The sequence below is a fragment of the Chiloscyllium punctatum genome, chromosome 4, assembly GCF_047496795.1.
Source record: "Chiloscyllium punctatum isolate Juve2018m chromosome 4, sChiPun1.3, whole genome shotgun sequence".
NCBI classification, from domain to species: domain Eukaryota; kingdom Metazoa; phylum Chordata; class Chondrichthyes; order Orectolobiformes; family Hemiscylliidae; genus Chiloscyllium; species Chiloscyllium punctatum.
In genome coordinates, this window is record NC_092742.1 from 78,711,176 (window position 1) to 78,734,951 (window position 23,776).

The window sequence follows — 23,776 nt, forward strand, 5'->3', positions numbered from 1 at the left end:
ACAGGCTGGGGCTGTTTTCCCTGGAGCGTCAGAGGCTGAGGGGTGACCTTACAGAGGTTTACAAAATTATGAGGGGCATGGATAGGATAAATAGACAGTCTTTTCCCTGGGGTCAGGGAGTCCAGAACTAGAGGGCATAGGTTTAGGGGGAGAGGGGAAAGATATAAAAGACACCTAAGGGGCAACCTTTTCACACAAAGGGTGATACATGTATGGAATGAACTGCCAGAGGATGTGTGGAGGCTGGTACAATTACAACATTTAAGAGGCATTTGGATGGGTATATGAATAGGAAGGGTTTGGAGGGATATGGACCAGGTGCTGGCAGGTTGGACTAGATTGGGTTAGGATATCTGGTTGGCATGGACGGGTTGGACCGAAGGGTCTGTTTCCGTGCTGTACATCTCTATGACTTTTCATATACACAACATCTAACCATCCAGGTGCTTTTTAAATATTGTAATTGTACCAGCCTCCACCTCTGGCAGCTCATTCCATACATGCACAATCCTGTGTGAAAAGTTGCCCCTTGGGTCCCTTTTAAATCTTTCTCCTCTCACCTTAAACCTATGCCCTCTAGTTCTGGACTCACTAACCCAGGAAAACGACCTTGTTTATTTACCCTATCCATGCCACTCATGATTTTATAAACCTTTGTGAGGTCACCACTCAGCTCCAACATGCCAGTGAAAACTGCCCCAGCCTATTCAGCTCTCCCTATAGCTCAAATCCTCCAAACCTGGCAACATCCTTGTAAATCTTTTCTGAACCCTTTCAAGTTCCTGTTACTAAATACACTATTAGTTTAGATTAATTAGTAACTATGATTAGTTTCAAGTACAGCAACTTTTAAAGCAATTAGATGAAGGGGAAGCACCTTAATTTCGATTAAAAATCAGTCATTAAAGGGCGTAATTGCATGCACACTCAACTCCCAATCTTCTCAGCCAATGATATTAATGACTATAGTCATTTTAGTGCCAAACTGAAATAAAATATGATCTTTCAATTCCACCAAGTGACAAGTTAATGCTTGGTAGGGAATAGTGAAATAGAAACACTGCTTTATACAATATTCTGAAGAACTCCTGACAGAAGCATTACTTCAAGTTAATGATGAACATGTTGCTTGAGGAAAGGAGCTGGAATCAAATCCATTGCAATACTGTAGTAATCCTGTGACTGGAGAGACATCTTAAAACTTACTACCTTTAGACTTTTTCCTCAGCTTGCAGGTCAATAAAATATTGTGCTGTAAATTGCTGTAAGTGAAAGTTCAAACTAAAACAGCGAGGTCAAAGTAGGAACATGGAGCTTTCTGAATAACAGAACTAAAAACATCTCCTTAACCAAGTCAGCACAAATCACCAATAGGTCACTAATTAGAAAATGATGCAGCACAGAGGTCATTTTGCAAACATGTTTGTGCCTGTTGTGTTAATTCTGTTGTTTTATAACTAAAAAAAACTTAACAGTATAGGAAATTAAATTTCACTACCTTGCAACCATTAATTCACAAATAGGTTTTCTGATCTTTACAGGAGACACTAAAAATACTGGTCACCCAGGTGAGCTCAAAGTAATAATGTAATAAGGCAATGGTTAGGAGTGATTTGTTTTATTGAAAACCTACAAATACAATTTTACAATCAAGGCTCTGAAAAGTTGTTTATACAAGTGAATGAAGATATATATTACAAGCTTAGATAGTACCCCTCAATGATAGATTCCTTAAGTTAAAATTTGCATTATTTGCACATGCATAATTCAAAATGCCACTGCCAAGAAGTTGATCGAAACCAAAAAGGTTGGCATGTCAACACTTTTTTCCTTCAATGATGTCCCACTCAGCCTGCAGCCTTCACCTCAACCACTTATGGATGCTGCTTTGCTTTAGCTCAAGCAGATGAGCAAGGTGAAAAAGTACACCATACCTCCAGTGCTGCTGCACTATTAGGTTAATACTGGGAAAAAATATTTGTACAAAAGACAGTCTCAGAAAAATGTAAAAAAAAATACATCACTTTAAGACTGTTCAGCCAACTTCAGCCATAATGGTCATAAAATTCCAGTGTTTTAAAAACTTTATTCTCAGAAGAGAAAAAACACAAAACATCATTAATAATCAAATTGCATGAGAAGACATTTCAACAAACTCATGTATTATTAAATTAAAACATTCACATTTGAGAATTAGCGGTCTGGGGTGCCTGCCGTGCCAATTATTGCTTTACTGTACAGTAGTTACATTCAATAATTCATTCCAGTCTTTGATCAAAAAATTCTGATCACAAGATGCAATTTATTAGTCTGCATAAATCAGGTTCTCACAAGTGTCTTAAAACTATCACGGCTTCAAACTTAATAAGCCTCTGAATCACTCCAATTTAGGAGGAATGAGGAAATGATGTCTATCATAGTATAAAAAATCTGATGGAATTTATGTATTCTACTTTATTTCATAAAAATATACTTTGCCCCCCATGTACTTAATCCTCATGAAAGACTCAAAATGAGGTGTCCATAAAGCAGAAACCTAAAAAAATATAAAAATACCTAAAAAGGTCACATCAGTACAGCCTGGACTTAGGCTTATGTACAGGGTGATTCAAAGAAAGCTAGTGCCAGAATTGTATCTATATTTACATTATAAATAGTTACTGAATAGTAATTACATGAGTATTTCGATCACCAAGTGCTGGCATAAAATGGAATGTCTTGTTAATTCTTCGATTATTCTGTATTTCATTAATGATTGCTTTCTGCCTAACTGTTGAAAAGAGGACTTGTAAACTGATGATTTGTTCCTCACCGAAGCCATGTCGATGGAACCCACTGAGGCTCTGTGTCAAGCTTGTTTATAAGGCGAATTAACTCTTGGTATGCTTTCTCCAAGTCCGTATTAACAACTGCTGCATCAAAATAGTGTCCATAGTTTTGTTCCATTTCCCTGGCCTTTTCTATGATATCCCGTAGATCTTCAGGCTACAACACAAAAATGAGCATGGTCAGTCCCAGAAACAGCGATGAAAAAGATTATTTGTGCTGTGTTATAAATTACTCACGAAACAGGAGAGTAGAAATTGCTCGGAGACACTTGATATAAAATTAAATCTGTTCCATGCTGCACACTGCCTTTGCCAGCTTAGTTTTTATATCTTAGTCAAGCCACTATATCCCTCATTGTCATTAAGTATTTCTTCTGAAGGAAGAACTAGTGCTGGCAACCATTCTGCTATTCACTTTTTTTAAAAAATCACTCCATTTCATCTCAATTATAGGTATGCTCTTTAATTATTTCCTTCACCCCACACATCCCCTTTTCCATGCCTCTTTACTTGGTTAAAATCTGTAACATTTTTCCATGACAGGTGAAAGGTCACTGGCCTGAAACATGAGAATTTATTCTTCTCTCTACTAATTCTGCCTGACCTGTTGAATGCTTTCAGCAAAAGTAGGCCATTTGGCCCATCAAAGCCATATTAACTCTGCTTGATTATATTATGTATTCCTAAATGCTCTGTTATAGTAGATTCTAATACTTTGACAGAGAGAGTCATAGTCATACAGGACAGAAACAGACCCTTTGGTCCAACTCGTCAGCGCCAACAAGACAGCCCAATCTAACCTAGTCTCATTTCCATATCTCTCTAAACCCTTCCTATTCATTTACTTGTCCAGATACCTTGCCAGTGTTGTAACTGTATCTGCCTCGACTCGTTCCTCTCCCAGCTCATTCCATATATGTATCACCCTGTGAAAAAGCTGCCCTTCAGGTCCCTTTTGAATCTTCTCCCTCTTGCCTTAAACCTATGCCTTCTAGGTTTGGACTCCCCTACCCTGGGGAAAAGACCTTGGCTATTCACCCTATCCATGATCCTCATGATTTTATAAACCTGTATAAGGTCACCCCTTTGCCTTTGACAGCTCTTGAAAAACAGATGGTCTGAAGATAGGAATGGGCAATGTCAGGATGGAAATTTTCAATTAAAGAATTTTAAGGTCAGAAACTTCATCTATCACGCCTCAGTCCATTAATCCATCTGATCAAAGTCCTGTTGTACTGAGATCAACATCTTCACTATACCACCTATTTTTGTCTCATCTACAAACTTACTGACCATACCTTCTATGTTCTCATCCAAATCATTTTTATAAATGATGAAAAGCAGTGGACCCAGCACCAATCCTTGTGGCACACCATTGGTTACAAGCCTCCAGTCCAAAAAGCAACCCTGTAGCACCACCCTTGGTCTTCACTGATGTGAAATATTCGTTTAGTATCCAACCCAAAACCTGTGGAACCACACAGATAGCCATACTGACCTTTAAGAGGCCCTATTCTCTCCTTAGTTACTCTTTTGCCCTTAAGGTACTTACAGAATCCCTTTGGATTCTCTAACTATATTTGCCAAAGCCATCTCCCGTCCCTTTTTGCCCTCCTGATCTCAGAGTATACTCTTATTACCATTATACTCCTCTAGGAATTCACTTGATCCCAGCTGTCTATACCAAACTCTTCCTTATTTTTCACCCAAGCCTCAAGTTCTCTAGTCTTCTAGCATCCCCTATATCTACTAGCCTTAACCTACAAGCTAACAGGAACACTGATTCTGAATTCTGGTTATCTCTTTTTTAAAGGCTTCCACTTACCAACTATCCCTTTACCTGTGAATAGCCTCCCCCAATCAATCAATTTTTGAAAGTCCATGTTTCATACCATTAAAATGGGCGTTACTACAATTTAGAACTAATTTTTTGATCAGTTTCATCCTGTCCCATAATTACTTTAAAACTAATAGAATTAAGATCACTTGCCCTAAAGTGCTCCTCCACTGACCCCTCAGTCACTTGCCCTGCCTTACTTCCCAACAAACGATCAAGTATAAGCTAACCAGCCAGTAGTTACAAACTGGAAGTTTCCCAATCCTCTGGGACTCTTCCAGAATCTAAGGACTGTTTGAGATTCCTACCAGTTACGTCCATTATGTGAGGAGCTACTTCCTTTAAATGTTCTAGGATACACCTATCAGGTCCAGGATACTCATCATCCTTAAGCCACAACAGTTTCCCTAGCATTTTTCTTGAGTGACAGCACCTCCTCCCTCCCACTTGAATGGCTACCTGCACAATAGTGTGAAGTTATTTCACTCTTCCTCCAGATAGCCTGCCAGAATCTCATAGGTTCTGCATTACTGCACGATGGATGCGTCTCAAATACAACCCTCTGCATACTCATACCTACATCACCTACAACCATTTCCTCCCATCCCTGATCACACCAAATTAGAATTACTTAATCAGAGGGGTGTAACAATCTACGAGAGGATGGTATCTGGCTATCTTCCCCAGTCCTGAATGGTGGCAGTGTGGCGTCTGAGCACTTGGGGTAATTGACATGCTTTCAGATGATATTGTTGAATATTAATATGTAGATGGGGAGAAATGGAGGGTGTGTTATGGCTGAATTGTCATATAACTGCATGCTGGAGTGACTATCCCAAGGCACCGCTCTCCACATCAGAAGCTGAAACAGAGTAGAGGATTCGCTTGATATATGTGTGTGCGCGCGCACACGTGCGTTCGTGGTACTTTTCCAAGTTACATTCTTGAAACACTATTGGTTAGAGTGTGTAATTACAGCATGACAGAATTACATTGTCAAATTCTATTATAACTATAGCTACACCTCTACAGAGACAATTTCTTTCAAACAATACCTGAATATTTATTACAGATCCATTCCCTCAAACTTAGTTACTACTTACTTGGCATCTACTACCCTCTCCCTAAAAAGAATGGCATGCAGGAAATTGGTTTGAAGAAACGTATGTGAAAGTGACCTACTGGAACTAGTGCATTAGGCGTCCTTCTGCCTGGCTGGGTGCCCAGTCTCTGCTCTGTATGTTCCTCAGAAAAGATAGTCGAGACCAATGCCAAGGCAGGGAGAAATAGATTTCTCAACTTATCAAAAAAGGTACCCAAAGGAGTGGAATAGAAAATAATAAAACACAACAAAGCACAAGTTCTCTCATTCTAAATCAAGCATTCTCAGTGTGCGATGAAAAGTAATAAAAATCCCAGCATCTGAGACAAGACGACACTCTCTCAGCAAGTGCAAGATCAGCTCCAACATGAAGCTGATTAAAGCTTCCTCAACAGGAACAATGTTAATTAATTTGCATTTTAAAGTAACATGCAAAACATAAACCCTGAAATTCCTAATGGTCCATCTTATTTAAACAATCTGGAATATTTGGCATGTATAGGCAAGCCGTATCATCCAACAGATAATATTGGTTTCCCAGTAATATTGACAACCCGTAAAGTTTGGAATTATATGTATGGTACAATACCACTAGTACAGAAATATGGAGTACAACATTAATTAAGTGAATTTAAATGTAACTTCAGGTATAACATTTACTTTCATCAGACAAAAAGGAAATTACTTTAAATGGAGTGTGTAATGAGCAAACAGCTCATGAAATGAGTTGTTCCACACAAGTCTGCTGGTGGGAGGATTGACTGCAGCTAAACTACAACTGCCTCAGGTTGAATTTCTAAACATACCCAATAAAAATTACAAGACTGATAAAGACTGAGACATGCTTTCAAGGAAAAGAATGACAGTAAACTTTTAATCTGCTACTCACCCAAAGCCCAACATATGATTTTAAAAAAAGCCTAATAAGTAAGTTAAGATCATGAGGACTTTTTAAAATCAGCTTATAGCTAGGCAGCAGCTACCACATGCAAGAATTTCTATTTAAATTCATTTTCCAAATAATGAATACCCAAAATTGCATAGAAGAGTAATCAAAGAATAATAGTTGCTGAGCCATATAAGGAAGTGTAGCGAATTTGAAGACTTCGCTCGAGGCAGTTGTAGCAGTGCTACATGGAAGTGTTTGCAGACAGAATTCTGGAGCATAGGTTCTAGGTCGCTGAAGGTAAAAGTGTCCATAATGGAGTGAAATATCACACAAGAGGTAATAATTGGAGAAATGCAGAGTTAGTGCCATGGAGTTACACAGCTACGGAAACAGACCCTACAGTCCAACTCATCGGCACCAACCAAATAAAATCTAGTCCCATTTTCTAGCATTTAGCGCATATGCCTCTTAATCTCTTCCTACTCATATACCCATCCAGATGCCTTTTAAATGTCGTAATTGTACACATCTCCACCACTTCCTCTGGCAGCTTATGCCATACATGGCGTGACTGTGTGAAAACATTGCCCCTCAGGTTCCTTTTAAATCTTTCCCCTTAAACCTACGCCTTCTAGTTTGAGACTCCCCTGTGCTGAGGAAAAGGCCTTGGCTATTCACCCTAAGCATGACCCTCATCATTTTATAAACCTTTAGAATGTCACCCCACATTCTCCAACAGTTCTTGAAAAATAGGTGGTCTGAAGATAGGAATGGACAATGTCAGGATGGTACTTAAAGCAAAAGGATAGGAATTTTCAGTTAGAACATTGAAGATCAGGAACCAAAAGTAAGTGAACACAGGCAAAAGTAATGAGTGAAGAGAACTTGGGTGCAATAGGAAATAGGCAGCAAAACTTTAGAAGAATTAAAGTATCAAGGATCAGAGGCCAGCAAGGACAGCAATTTAATCACAACACCACCGAAGACTAGGCCTTCAGCTGCCAAATTCTCTTACCCTGTAATTTCCTCCCTAAACTTCTACTTAAGACATACTAAAGCCTACTTTGTGTCTGTGTTTTTGGTCATCTCTCCTAATATCTCCTTATTTCAAGTGTTGTTTTATATTGTCTTGTGAGCTACCTTGGGGAACTTTTGTTACATTGAAACATTACACAACATTTTGGGGTAGCACAGTGGCTAGCTTGCTGCCTCATAGCACCAGGTACCTGGGTTCAATTTCAACCTCAGGCAACTGAGAGAGTTTGCACATTCTCCCTGCGTTTCTTCTGGTTTCCTCCCACAGTCCAAAAATATGCAGGTTAGGTGGATTGGCCATGCTAAATAGCCTATAATACTTAGGGATGTGCAGGCTAGGTAGGTTGGTCATGGGAAATGCAGAGATATGGTAGGGGTTATGACTGGGTGAGATCCTCTTCAGAGGGTTGGTATGGACTTGATGGGCCAAATGACCTACTTCCACACTGTAGGGATTCTTTGAAAGACAAAGAATAGCGTTTCAGCAGCAAGCGAGTTGAAGCAGGAGAATAAGCAACAGAAGCTGAGTTTGAGCACAGACTAATTAAATCTAAGGCAGTTGACAGGAAAAATGATGGAATCAGTGGTAAAGATATGGAGTGATAAAGATATGGAGTGAGTGTTTGGGCCCAAGAACCTTGTTCCTCCGAATATTTAACTCAAGGAAACTGAAGTTTATCCAAGCTCAGGTTATTGGATAAGCCTTATGACAATATAGAGGCAGTGAACAAATTGAGACAGGTAGGACAGAGGCAGAGTTTACGTCATTTCTATACATACAAACATTGTGTGGGGTTGAATTTATGACGAGTCAGAGGCTCAAAACAATGGAATAAGGCAAAAGGTGATAGTGAACAAACATTGAAAAGGTGAACAAACATTCTTGTAAAACGAACATTCCGCACTCATCTATAACCTCGATATTGCACAAACAGAATAACTTCCATATTTGCAGTAAAATGAAATATACGAACTAAAGCAGTTAATGTACGATAAAAAGGTCAAAGCAATGAAATAAATTTTAAGGACTTTAATGCAGATTAAGGTGAAAGCCTTTGTCTCTGTGTTATCTACACTGTTATCCTCAATAGAAAAGTCCCAAAAAAGTCTCAAAAAGAATTAGTGCTATTCCCTGGTTCTTGAATTAAACTCGTGAACCTTGAGAATGCTTTCTCTGAATGAGTGTATATTATGTCTAAACTTGTTTTTATGATTGCAAAGATTCCTAAAAACAAGGTAGTTTTCAAAAATTACCTTTGGATTTTTCCCCTCTTTGACCAGCATTGCCCGCAATCTCTCCTGGGAAGGTGGCGCAATGAAGATTATATAAGGTTTTAAATCTGAATTGCGCAGAATCCTCAATGACTAGAAAACAAAAAACAAACAGTAACAAGAAAGCATCATGAAAACTCCAAAAAAAACCAATCTGTGATATTTCTTTAGGGCAAAATAATGAATGTCATATTAAGAATGATTTATTCCTTTATCGTCAAGGGATTTTGTATTTTTCAGTTTTTCTATTTTAATGGTTCTCAATAAACAACAAAAAAAATACACTGTGTTGTACAATCTTGTATTCAAGATAGCTTACTGTACAAGTGCACTCTAGTTCCAAATGGAACACAGCAGTATTCCATAACAAATGCACTTATTCATCATTTTATTTTTAAATAAAGAAACCACAACAGCATCAGAGTTCAAATTAATTTGGTCCAGGACTGAGAAGTATGGTAATAATTGTGATCAGATTTCTCCCATGGATTATAAATTTAAAGTTGTGAACAGATGGCTGTCTGTGGATTAGCAAACTGCAACATATATCAGGGGTAATGCAAATCACCAATTATGAGGAACACACATGAGCAAGCCACTTGTAGCTAATTTACAAACCTATTACTTGAACCTACAGCTGAAACTAAGTGCTGTCCTTCAGGAAAGGACCGAGTAACTGGGTTTTCATAGGTGCATTAACTTGCAACTTTGTTTTTGTGGGCTAGGGATCTGAAGCACACTGGCAGTGTGTATGGAGGCTGCAAATTTAATTACAACTTACAGCAAGACATAAGATAGCTTTTTAAGAAGGAACGTACAGAGTAATGAAAAAAGTTAAGGAGTGCGACAAAAACAAATAGGAAAAAGTGTTTTGAAGATTCATAAAGAAGACATTGCTGACTGACATAGACAGGTTAAATTAGTGGATGGGGAAAAGGTTTGAAAGATGGGAGTATACTGTGGGAAAATGCAGGAACAAAAAAAAGCAGAGAATTACCTAAATGAAGAATGACTGCAACATTTCAAGATGCAGAGTGAATAGATCTTCAGGCAGGAATCACAAAAGGGTAGAAATTATGGCAGCTATCTGAATACTATCCTTTACTTTGAAAAGAATTGAATATAAAAGGAGGATATATAATTATGAAGGCAAGGCAAGGCTACATTTCAAATACTCTACTATATTGGTCCTCTTATTTAAAGATGGATGAAAGTATGATAGAGGCAACTCAGAGCTTTATTAGCTTGATACCTGGAATGAATGGATTTTCTTATAAAGGAAAGATAGAGCTTGTCATCCCTGAGATGTAGAGGAATGCAGGGGTGACCTGACAAGTATATAAAATTCTAAACGCTTTTCACAAGGTGGACATGAAAGTGCAGTTTTAAAGTTAGGGATCACCCATTTACAGAGTTAAGAAGATTTTTTTTTTGAACGTTGTGCACCAGAATGCATCGGAGTGGGAATTATTAAATATTTTTAATATGGAGGGGAATAGATTCTTGTTAGGTGAAGAATCAAAAAAGTTAGAGGTAGATAGGAATGTGGAATTCAAAGCAAAAAATCACCAATGATCTCGAACGGTAGATCAAGCGTGATGGGCCAAATGGCCTCGCTCTTCATCTAATTCATGTGTTATACTCCTGTGCTACAATAGTCAATGCTTCTATGACCAAAGTGATCAAACTCCTGTATTTCAACCTTAGAGGCCACTGGCTACTTTCGTGGGTTTTGTAAAGTTAAAGCAAAATGAAACATTTAGGTTCAAAGGTTCTTGCATGCAGCTATCCATGTGAACATTTCTTTTCATAATTATTTCAGCACCGTGAGTGTCATGTGGATATAAAATACAGACTAGGGGTGTACAATTTTCATTCTGTTTTCAATTCCTGGAATTTTATGGATTAAATGGTTGCAAAATTGGGACAAGAACTGACTTAAAATGGCCACAGCAATAAGTGACCATACAGGTTATGCCAAGCTGTGTGAAATCAAATGTGGAATAAACAAAACTGTGTGAACAGAGATCGACATTTTATCAACTCTAGTCCACTCATCAGGTGTGAAACGGCTCTCGTCTCTAACTCTGATTTACACTTGTACATATTGGAGATGAAAATCATCACTTGCAATTATCAAGCTTTGAAATAATTGACTCAAATGGAAATACACAAACTAGTTTGCCTTTCAAGGAACCAGTTTTGGTAAAATAGGCAGTTAGAGTTAAGGCTAATCAATCTGTTCAAAGACATTACTATGTAATTCTGGAGCAGATGGGACATGAAACCAAGCCTCCTGACTCAAAAAAACAGAAGATGCTGAAAAAGCTCAGTAAGTCTGGCAGCATCTGTGAAGAAAAATCAGAGTTAACGTTTGTGGTCTGGTGACCCTTCCTCAGAACTGCTCAGTTAGGGATACTACTACTGTGCTACAAAAGCCTTATTAGTAATTAGATGGATATATTTACTAATAAGGAGACAGTGAGATCTGCAGATGCTGGAGATCAGAGTAGAGAGTGTGTTGCTGGAAAAACACAGGTCAGGCAGCATCAGAGGAGGAAAATCGACGTTTCGGGCCGGAGTCCTGATTCCTGATGAAGGGCTCCTGCCTGAAACATCAATTTTCCTGCTCCTCAGATGCTGCCTGACCTGCTGTGCTTTTCCAGCAACACACACACACACACACACATATTTATTAATAAACCTACATGGAGATGCTATTACACACCTCTAGAGCAGGAGGGAGTTGAATCTGGGCCTCCATGTAGGGAAACTACCACAGTGCCACAAAAACCACCTGCAGGGCAATGGATTTTTGCCTACAAATTTGGAAGCAGTGGGAGAAAACTCTCTTGGCCACTCAGGAAGGAAAAAAAGTGCCCATTGAAAGGAACAATTAAAAGAAAATCAGAATACCAAGAACATGATGGATATGATTTGCTACTGATGATTCAGGATACCAATTAGACAACTGCAGTCTCAACTAAAATAGCATGCCCCTTGGCGCTTGTAGGTATATCCTTGACACAACATGTTTACTTTACTCATGGTTAGCAAATAATAAAATTTCTTTCTCTTTCATGCAGAAAATGTTGTTAATTGGCTCCTTACTGATACAGTTGAAATGACAGCTGATTTATCATTCCTTGCCTGGCCATTAAAATAGTAACAATTATCTTTTGGACTAAGTTTAGTTTAAAGGAACTATGTATTTACTGATATGACCTGCAGTACAGATTAACAAATGTTGGACAACAGCACATTTAGAATAATAATGGATTGATGTGCAGCTTGACTGTCTGTTAGTAGGCTGCTTTATCTGAACTTCGGGTGAGTACAAGACATGTATGGATTGAGGAAATCCTTTCAGCGTATTTGAACATATTAGTCCAGAACAATGCAACGTTCAGCTCCACTGTTGCATCCAATTATGACTTAGGTGATTCTAGGGTTCACATTAACCTTTTCCCAGAAACTCCATGCAAAAATGTTCATTAAACTCTGCATTAAAATCTTCATGTTGAAAAGTCGTCCTCTACAGTTTTGAACCCCCTTTATCCTAGCCCCACTATTTAAATTATAAAACCATAACATATAACAACAGGTGTCACCATTCAGCACATCAAGCCCATACCAATAAGATCACGGCTGATATGACATTTCTTATACCAGTTTTCCTGTATTTTCCCCATTACTTTTGATTTCCCGACTGATTATAATCTATTTCACCCTTAATTAGACACAAGGACTCTGCCTTCACAACTCTCCGTAACAAGAAGCTCCAAAGTACGAAACCCTTTGAAGAGTGCCTCCTCATCTCAGTCTTAAATTGTCACCCCTTTATTCTGAGATTATGCCCTCTGGTCCAAGGTACTACCCCACAAGGGGACACATCCTCTCAGCAGTCACCATGTCAAGCCACTCTTAAGTGGCTTGATCCTGCGTGTATTTCAATGAGGTCACCTCTTATTCTTCTAAACTCCAGTAAGTAGAGACCCAACCTATTTAACCTTTGCTCATCGGACAATCCTTCACATCAGGGATCATCCCAGTGAACCTTCTGAGCTGCCTCTGGTGAAATAACATGTTTCCTCAAATAAGGGGCGAAAAATGCTCCGTGTTCCAGATGCAATCTCACCAGCATCTTGTGGAGTTGCAGTAAGACTTCCTTACACTTATACATCAACCATTTTGAAAAAAGGGCCAACATTCCATTCGTCTTCCTGATTACCTGCTGCACCTATGTACAAGCTTTGTGTTTCATATACAAGAACCCACACATCCTTGTGTTGCAGCTTTCTGCAGTTTTTTCTCTATTGCAATAACATTGTTCTTTCGTTCTCCCTTCTAAAAGGAACATGTTTTCCCACATTATATTCCACTTGCTAACTTCTTGCCCACTTACATAACCTAGTACCTATCTAATTTGTTTGTATCCCTCTCATAACCAACCTTTCCACACACACACACACACTTGCACTCCCAGCTCTGACCCTTGTGGAACCCCACTGTACATGAGTCACCAATCTGAAAAAGCAGCCCCAATCCCAATTCACTTTTCTGTCCATGCCAAATTACTACCTCCAACACAGTGGATTCACATCTTATGACTTAATCCTTGTCTAATGCCTTCTGGAAGTCAAAATACAACTTATCTGCTAGCTCCCCTCTATTCATTCTGGTTGAGGCTTACTTAAAAAAAGCTCAGACACTATTTCCCTTTCATGAAACCATGCTGACTGTTCAATTCTAACATGATTGTGCAGATGTTCTGCTATTACGTCTGTAATAATCGATTCCAATACTTTTCCAATAGATACTAGGCTAATTAGCCTAGAGTTACTTGCTTTTTGTCTCTTTCCCTTTTTGAATTGGAGTGTCACATGGACAGTTTTATAGTCCTTCCATTTATTAGCTTGCATACCACACTCCCATCCACTCTCAGGCGACCCCTTCTCCTGCCTCCAACATATTTCATCTGTGCTGACCGGTTACTTGCCCTTGACCTCTATCTCCAACTGCCACCGTGACACTGACCGCCTCAACTTGTCCATCCCTCTCAGGCATTCCAACCTCACAAAGTGCAGCCCTCCACTCCAACCTCACCACAAACAGCTTGGGGGGGGGGGGGGGGGGGGGGGGGGGTGGAAAAAGAGAGAAGAATGGTAGTTTGGCGCACCAACCTCTACACCACTGAAGCCTGGCGCCAACTCTCAGACATCTCCTCCTACTACTCCCTCAATCACAACTTCACCTCCCATCACCAAACCATCATCATCTCCCAGACCACCCACAACCTCTTCACTTCAGGGGATATCCCACCCACAGCCTCCAACCTCAGTTCCGGAGCCCTGCATCGCCCAATTCCGCTGCTTACCCAAAATTCACAAACACTAATCCCCCAGTCAATCCATCATCTCTGCCTGCTCCTGCTCCTGCCCCACCGAACCTATCTTGACATCGTCCCATCCCCTTTGGTCCAGGACTCCCCACATATTTGGTGCTCCACCCACGCGCTCCACCTCCTCCATGACTTTAGTTTCCCTGGCCCCCATCACCTCATCTTCACCACTGACATTCAGCCCCTCTACATTTCTGCCTGCCATGGTGAAGGCCTCCAAGCCTTGTTTCTTCCTCTCCCACTGACCCAACCAGAACCCCTCCACTAACACTTATTCAATTGCCGAAACTGGTCCTCATCCTCAACTACTTCTCCTTCAAATCCTCCCACTTCCTTCAGACCAAAGGGGTAGCCATGGACCCCAGCTGTGCCTGTCTCTTTGTTGGATATGTGAAACAGTCCTCTGCTAAATTGATGACTGTATTGGCGCCACCTTATGCACCCATGAGGTTAAGGAATTTATCAACTTCACAAAGACCTTCCACTTTGACCACAAGTTCACGTGGACCATCTTGGACACCTCCCTTCCCTTCCTAGACCTCTCAATCTCTATGGTAAAAAACAAATGACTGCAGATGCTGGAAACCAGATACTGGATTAGTGGTGCTGGAAGAGCACAGCAGTTCAGGCAGCATCCAAGGTGCCGTAAAATTGACATTTCGGGCAAAAGCCCTTCATCAGGAATACAGGCAGAGAGCCACCCTGCTCTCTGCCTGTATTCCTGATGAAGGGCTTTTGCCTCAAACGTCGATTTTACTGCTCCTTGGATGCTGCCTGAACTGCTGTGCTCTTCCAGCACCACTAATCCTCTCAGTCTCTATCTCCGGCAACCGACTCAATATGGACATCTACTTCAAATTCCCCAACTCCCACAGCCACCCGAATTACACCTCGTTCCACACCATTCCTGTAAAAATGCTATCTCTTACTCCCAATTCCTCCGCCTCCACCATATTTGCACCCAGGAGGAACAATTCCTCACCAGGGCATCCCAGATGGCCTATTTCAAGGACTGCAATTTCCCCTCCCAGAGGATCAACAATATCCTCCAGCAAATCTCCTCCATTTCCCACATCTCCATCCTTGAACCCACCTCTCCAACTGCAAGAATAGAACACCCCCAGTCCTCAGCTTCCATCCCACTAACCTCCATATATAGCGCATCATCCTCCGCCATCTGTCACCTACAATCAGACCCCAACACCAAATATAAAAGCCCTTCCCCACCTCTATCAGCATTCTGCAGAGACCATTACCTCTGGGACTTCCTAGTTAGGTCTACGTCCCCCACAAAACCACCCTCCACTCCCTGCATCTTACCTTGTACAACAAGTGGTATAAAGCCTGCGCTCACACGTCCCCCCTCACCTCCATCCAAGGCCCCAAAGGATCCTTCCATATCAGGTAGAGATTTTGCTGCACATCCGGACACCAACTCGCAGAACGTTTCAGGGAACATCTCTGGGACACACTGACCAAACAACTCCACCGGCCTATGGCCAAAAACTTCAACTCCCTCTCCCACTCCACCAAGGACATGCAAGTCCTGGGCCTCCTTCACTGCCAAATCCAAGCCACCTGACGCCTGGAGGAAGAACACCTCATCTTCCACCTTGGAACCCTCAAACCATACAGCAATGTTGACTCCCCTTCCCCCACTTCATCCCAGGTCCGATCCTCCAACTCAGCACCTCCCTCTTGAACTGTCCCACCTGTCTATTTTCCCTCCTGTCACCATCACCCACCATCTGGATCTACTTAGTGCTTTCCCATCTACCTCCCTTCAGCCCCACCCTCAAATTTATCTCTGAGTCCCCTTTCTCCTGCTCCTTGGATTTGCCTGACCTGCTATACTTTACCGACTCATACCTCTCAGTGCCTTGCAGCTACCTGTTTTCTTGTTATATTCTTCCCCATGACTCAGACAACTCGCAAGAAGAATGAACTTTTGCTGAGGTTCTGCCTCTTGTTGGCTCATGAAAGTCATTCCATTATTTTACAGAATTGAGGACAGATTCTAGGATCTACAATTTTCTCTGTTTTGAACCTCACTTGGTGTTTGAAAACTGTTTGCAGGCTACTAGCATGTTGCATGTCCACTGTTCCTTGAACGATTGGCAGTATTTCACTAATCTCTTTGCCAGGCTCAAACTAGAGGATAATTACCAACTTAAGTCATTTATGTCAATTTGTGCTGGACATCAAAATCTTGAATTTTGCCTCTCTCTTCCCTCCTCAGAGGGATTGGTGTTCACTACTTACCCAAAGTATTTACAAGGGAAGATGTCATTCAGAATATTTCCTAACCTACAACCATCATTAGATTCCAACTTACTTTCATTTTTAAATCTCACTTCTTTTGGCAAAACTTTTTTTTTTGCAGAACAGAAAGCTTTGTTTTTACTGTTTCATGCTGCCACTCTAACGAGGAGAAAGTGAGGACTGCAGATGCTGGAGACCAGAGTTGAAAAGTGTCGTGCTGGAAAAGCGCAGCAGGCCAGGCAGCATCTGAGGAGCAGGAGAATCAATGTTTTGGGCATAAGCCCTTCTTCAGGAATGAGGCTGGTGTGCCAAGCAGGCTGAGATAAAAGGTGGGGGGGGGTGCTGGGAATACGATAGGTGAGGGGGAGGGTGAGAGGCTGGAGAGGGTGTGGGGGCGGAGAGATCTGGAAGATGATTGCAGGTCAAGAGGACGGTGCTGAATCTGGGGATTGGGACTGAGATAAGGTGGGGTGGGGTGGGGTGGGGTGGGGGAGGAGGGGAAAATGAGGAAGCTGGAGAAATCTACATTCATCCCATGTGGTTGGAGAGTTCCTAGGTGAAGATGAGGCACTCTTCCTCCATGCGTGGTGTGGCCAGGGTCTGGCGATGGAGGCGGCCAAGGACCTGCATGTCCTTGGCGGAGTGGGAGGGGGAGTTAAAGTGTTCAGCCACTCTACCTTGGGCTCTGGCTCTATCAGCTGTTCATTCTGTTCATTATCTTTTCATGTTTTTATACAATCTACACTTGTGCCAGTGAAACTCTTCTCCTTCCCCTCGCTTGATTTGTACAAGTCATTTTGTCTCTTCATTTCACTTTATTAATTCACTGAGGAATTGTAGTTGACCTGTTATTACTTAACTGTCAAATAACTAGCATTAAGAATATTCTATTTGTCTCCTACTTAAATGTTGACAAAAATCTTTTTATCCAATTAATATATCTAACTTTTGCAAGTTTAGACAAATGCTCATAAATCCAAAATGTTAAATCTCTTTTCATAAATACTGCCAGACCTAGGATTATTTGCAGCATTTTCTGATTTTCAGATTTCTATAATATTCTGCTTTCATAACTTGTACTTTAGCAGCTTACCTGGGTATGTAAATTTAACAGGCATATTTTTCCAGAGTTGATCACTTGTCGCACTGAATCAATACTGGTGCCATACAGATTCTTTTCATATTCCCCATGTTCGATGAATTTGTTAGTTGCCATGTCTGCTTCAAAAAACTGCCGTGACACAAAAAGGTAATCTCGCCCATTTACTTCTTCATCTCTCATCGGTCGTGTTGTATCTACAAATGTAAAGAAATGAGTGAGACAGAAAACATACTATTGAACATAGTTAAAGCTAGATGGTTCAGATAACTTACGAGGTACTGCTAGAGCAAAACGATCAACCTCTCTTTCCATCAGTTTCTGTCGCAGTTCATTCTGACCACAGTTTGGGGGACCAATCAAAACAATTGGCCTTTTTCTGCTTGCAGGTTGGTGATATAGTGACATTTCTTCATAGGTCAAGATCTCATCGTTGTCATAGTCTGTTGGTGGAAAACAGAAATACAACAGTCATTCACAAAGATTAAATCAGATACGCTATTTAAATCTACACCTGTCCAATTTCTCTTTGATGACCTTCAAAGGCATACACAAAAGATGCAGGGGAAGCAAACGGAAAGGGCTTTGAGGGGGCAGCTGAAAGTACAAGAAACCGCTAAGGGGGAAAACAGAGAAATCTTAATATACATAATTTGGAGATGCCGGTGTTGGACTGGGGTGTACAACGTTAAAAATCACACAACACCAGGTTATAGTCCAACAGGTTTAATTGGAAGCACACTAGCTTTTGGAGCAACGCTCCTTCATCAGGTGATAGATTATCACCTGATGAAGGAGCGTTGCTCCAAAAGCTAGTGTGCTTCCAATTAAACCTGTTGGACTATAACTTAATATACATAAATAGAGTCAGAGATGTACAGCATGGAAACAGATCCTTCGGTCCAACCCGTCCATGCTGACTAGATATCCCAACCCAATCAAGTCCCACCTGCCTAGCCCATATCCCTCCAAACCCTTCCTATTCATATACCCATCTAAATGTCTCTTAAAATGTTGCAATTGTAGCAGCCTCCACCACTTCCTCTAGCAGCTCATTCCATACACATACCACCCTCTGTGAAAAAGTTGCCCCTTAGATCTCATATTTTTCCCCGCTCACCCTAAACCTATGCCCTCTAGTTCTGGATGACTCCACCGCAGGGAAAGGACTTTGCCTATTTACCCTATCCATGCCCCTCAATTTTGTAAATCTCTACAAGGTCATCCCTCAGCCTCCGAAGCTCCAGGGAAAACAGCCCCAGCCTGTTCAGCCTCTCCCTATGGCTCAACTCCTCCAACCCTGGCAACATCCTTGTAAATCTTTTCTGAACCCTTCCAAGTTTGACAACATCTTTCCGATAGGAAGGAGACCAGAATAGCACGCAATATTCCAACAGTGGCCTAACCAATGTCCTGTACAGCTACAACATGACCTACCAACTCCTGTATTCAATACTCTGACCAATAAACGAAAGCATACCAAATGCCTTCTTCACTATCCCATCTACTTGCGACTCCACTTCCAAGGAACTATGAACCTGCAACACTTCATTCAGCAACACCCCCTCGGCCACCCTTCGAACATTTTGAATTTTACATTAAAAAGTTAACGTGTTTGCTTCATAGTACTTCTGTTCATTCCTACAGTATGTCAGTTTTTAGCAACTTTCCTAGAATTCCTAATACTTCTCTCTTTGTTGCTTTTCTTTTCATAGTTTCCCTTTGCCACTAGTATTGCATCATTATACAAATTGACCCTTTTGCTCTGTCATCTCATTCCAATTTTCAGCAATTTGAACTGGGCCCTTTCTCCCCTAGCAGCAATGGAACTAACTATTGCCTTGGCATACACTGAGCAGTATAGAGTGGCCAGCATGAGCAGTCAGTTGAGACAAAGGGCCGGACCCATTTTTTTAATGACTGAGTCTGTTCCAGGAGTGCTGAAGATGGATGTCAATCACTTCCACTGACATTTTGTTTTAAAATGTAAGGAACATCGGTAATGAGCAGATTAATTGTCACACGAACAGACTTGACATGTTGAAACATCCTGACCACATTTCAACGCAAAGCTCACTAAGCTTCAATCATAAGTTAGTATGCTTTTAGCAAATGCTGCACCATGGTGGTTACATTTCATGAAGTCACAATGTCCTTATGTTAAATGAGCCATAGTTTTTATACATACCATCATTTCGATTTGCATTGTATAGCACCTTCTTCCGCTTCTTCTTATTTTTCTTAGCACACCAAAGTTTACCTAAAATTAAAAAATGTTAGGCCTGATGTCATTCGGTACCAAGTATTTAAAATAAATTGCAAGACTAACTTTTAAACAGAAAACATACTACACAGTATAAAGAATGGACAAGGTTCGAATCAAAAATTTCTCATTATTTTAACCAAACTGACACTTTCAAAAAGCTCAAGTTAAATAAAGAACTGTAGATACTGGAGATCGCAAATAAAAACAGAAATTCCTGGGGAAATTCAGCTGGTTTGGCAGAAGTCCAGTGACTCTTCATCTGCTCGGTTAGTAGCTAGGATTTCCAAGCTACAATTTGCCAATGTTGTCTACCTCATACACTGGAGGCAAGGATGTCCAAGGCACAGTATACTGGCGAGACCATGCAGATGCTATGACAACAGATGAATGGATACCACGCAACAAATTGCCAGACAGGAACTTTTCCTCTCAGTCAGGGAACACTAATCTTCGGATAAGCGCCCTCCAAGTGGACTTTGAAATACACAATGCAGAATTGCCAAGCAGAAACCGATAGCCAACTTCCGTACCCGTGATGATTGAGAGATCTTGGGTTCATGTCATGCAACGTGTGACCCCACGACACTTCTGAATTTGTAAAATCTTCCTTATAATCCTGTTTTGATACCATCACCTTAATAAAATGATTTGTTCTCTCTATTTTAATTTGTTTATACAGTTATTACTTCAGTTAGATCCTCAGCATGTGACTCTTATACTATTAAGTTATTCCAGTTGTTTGGTTCCCATTTTAATTTTAAGTTTTTGTAATTATCTCTCTACCTCAATCAGATTATAGGTCATCCCTTGGCTGGTTATTTAGCTGTTGATACTTTACTCACCATCTAAAACTCTTGGTCACTTGCAGAGACTTATTATCTGACATTCCACTCTCACCAGATGACAGATCTTTTGATCTCTCTGCCCTTGATCTCTGCCTATAAACTCATCTGTGTGCTCTTCTCTCTCACTTTACCTGACAAAGGGGCTGTGCTCCAAAAACTTGCAATTTCAAATAAACCTATAACCTGGTGTTGTGAAACTTCTGACTTCAATCTGAAATGTTAACCCTGTTATCTTCTCACAGATGCTGCCAAAGCTGCTGAGTTTCTCTTTCAAAAAGCTATGTTAGTTTAATTTTCAACCTCTACCTTATAGTCCTTAATTTATTCAATTCCTTTTGAAAATTACTGCTGAATCTACTTCCACCACCCTTTATGGCACTGTATTCCAGATGATCAGAATTTGCTGCATGAAATACATCAAGTCATGCCTTTTTGTTTACTAATTACCTTTAACCGTTTGCCAGGTACTGATTATACAGTATTTTTGATTCATTCAGGGTTCTTTCCCAACTGCCTGAAAAATAATTACATTGCAAACAGGATACCATAACTTTCAGAGTCTGCTGTGTTGTTGCTATTACAGCAATCATTTGAAAGCTCAGGATTCCCATGCCTTTTGTTAACCTTTATTGATATTTGAAATTAAACCAACTTCAAAATGTTTAATGGTTGACTTATCTTTATAGGAGAAAGTGAGGACTGCAGATGCTGGAGATCAGAACCGAAAAATGTGTTGCTGGAAAAGCGCAGCAGGTCAGGCAGCAAAGCAGCAGGAGAATCGATGTTTCGGGCATAAGCCCTTCTTCAGGGATGAGGAGGGTGTTCCTGCTTGGCACACTTTTCTCATTCCTGAAGAAGGGCTTATGCCTGAAACGTCGATTCTTCTGCTCCTTTGATGCTGCCTGACCTGCTGCGCTATTCCAGCAACACATTTTTCAGTTCTTATCTTTATAACTCAGCTAAACTTCAGATTGATAATCTAATAATGACTTGTAACTAAATTGGGACACCAAATGCTGTATAATAAATTAGAATATTACAATATACTATGATTTAATGGACACCAACTAAAGTAATATTTGTTTATCTTTAATGAAACAAAGTCCCTTATTTTTGTGATATAAATTGCTTTATTCAGCATGCCATCATAACATTCAACACTTAGCGACTTTTGACTTTTATGAAAAAAAAGACTCCATTTAAGGTAGCAACAGCTTCAATCTTTAAACAGCCTGCCAAACTGTATTTTTAAAACTTAAGTAATTCGCTGAATGCCTCATTGGTATCTACCCAATTAGCAGTCAACATGTACAAGGCAATCTAAAACAGAAACCATGACCAGTGACAATCCTAAGAGCGGTTCAGTTTCATAGCTGCTTAACAACATATTACACAAAAATTCTCAACTATTTGTGCTGAAGCTGAATTAATTTTGAAAACCGTACATCGCTGTACCGTCCAAATTCGTTTTCTGCATTACTAGGCAGCTGGACTTCATGAATTTGTAAATGATGAGCAGTTTAATTGCAAAAATCTTAGAATAACCAATTAATCAATGGCTAAGTAGTTTTAAAATGCACTGGAACATTTATCTTCCATGTACAGCCTAAAATGAAAAAAAACTTTGGAACAAAGTTACTTATCAAAGACATGCAGGAAGTTTCTTTTTCTAGCATTATTTTAAAATCACGAAAATGTTCCACTGATGAATTCAAAATTCTTCGGTTAAACACAGTGCTGTGAATGGATTTGGGAGATTCTGATACATTTGCGTTCTCTCATGTAGGCTACTTTCTAGCACTGATTGTTCCATATGTGCTCCAGTGTACAGTTTGTACAAACATGTCTTCCTGTCCAAATGCTGTGACCACTAACTAGTGGCCCAGCCACTAATCAGAAAAAAAAATGTATACAGTTGCCACTTTAAAGGAACACAGGAGAGCTGGAATCCATATCTGGATCTTTGCTATGCAAGACCAACTAGCTAATCATGGTGTTACTTGAATTATATATTTTTTTCCCCGGTCAGACAACGTATGGGCAACAGTATAACACAAATACATTTATGACCATTCCGTATTCCCAATTTTCATTTCATTTGTTTACATTTTAAAGTTACACTAACATGACTTTGAATTTACGTTACTTCTAACCTGATTTCTCTGGCTCTTTGTCTTCCTCAATGGTTTGTTTCATGGCTTCTCTTTGTTGCTGGAAGCTTTTCCCTATTTATATACAAAGGAAAAAGGTTACTGTAAAAAGTAAGATACTTGGCTGCAAGCTAGATTAAAGATGAATTTAATCTTTTTAAACATTATCAGGAAAAAAAAATTGTGCTGTTCGACCCGTGAGGATACTACAAAACTCAAAACATTTCTAACAAAGTTGACAAATCAGAATTTGTATTTTTGAGAAATGTTACCAACAAAACAGAGCTTCTTTGTTGTATCAGGTTTCAGGACAAGGAATGCAATTATACAACCCATTATATTTCATAATAAAATGTTTGGCATTTAAACAAGATGTATAAGCAATTTCAGACTGAATAATACTAAATCTGTTCAAAATAAAACCAAACTACAGATCCTAGACAGTTTACGTGATGCTCTGCAATTCTCATTCAAAAAATGAATTATTGGGCTGAGAGCTGGCCTTAAGCTTTACTGGCAATATAGCAAGAAGGTTTTTATGATTTATGATTAAATTTCATGTCTCTCTGGGGAAAAAAATACAAAAATATGTTCTTCATTGCTGACAAAAGTTTACAAATGCTCATGTATACATGCGTCTCTGTTGAAAAATTTTTTAAAAACAACTTACCAGTGAAGTTTATATTAAATAGATATTACATTGGCGGAAAAAAGTCAACCAACCAAAATGTTAATTCTGCTTCATTCTTCAGACCTGTATTTCCAGCATTTTCAGATTTTGCATTCTATT

At 40.0% G+C, this 23,776-nt stretch overlaps 1 protein-coding gene across 4 annotated transcripts in view; it reads right to left on the bottom strand.

Annotated features, from left to right (window-relative positions):
- Positions 1 to 1,602: 1,602 nt before the first annotated feature.
- LOC140476462 (protein PALS1-like) overlaps positions 1,603 to 23,776 on the bottom strand; it is a 107,121-nt gene continuing 84,947 nt past the window's right edge. For all 4 annotated transcript variants that reach the window (XM_072569103.1, XM_072569101.1, XM_072569104.1 and 1 more), the window contains 6 exons: positions 22,990 to 23,061; positions 19,914 to 19,985; positions 18,001 to 18,168; positions 17,720 to 17,922; positions 8,946 to 9,056; positions 1,603 to 2,985 (listed from right to left, as the gene is read on the bottom strand). In XM_072569103.1, the coding sequence (XP_072425204.1) occupies positions 2,809 to 2,985; positions 8,946 to 9,056; positions 17,720 to 17,922; positions 18,001 to 18,168; positions 19,914 to 19,985; positions 22,990 to 23,061 (803 nt within the window). In that variant the 3' untranslated portion in view covers positions 1,603 to 2,808. The remainder of the gene's footprint in view (positions 2,986 to 8,945; positions 9,057 to 17,719; positions 17,923 to 18,000; positions 18,169 to 19,913; positions 19,986 to 22,989; positions 23,062 to 23,776) is intronic.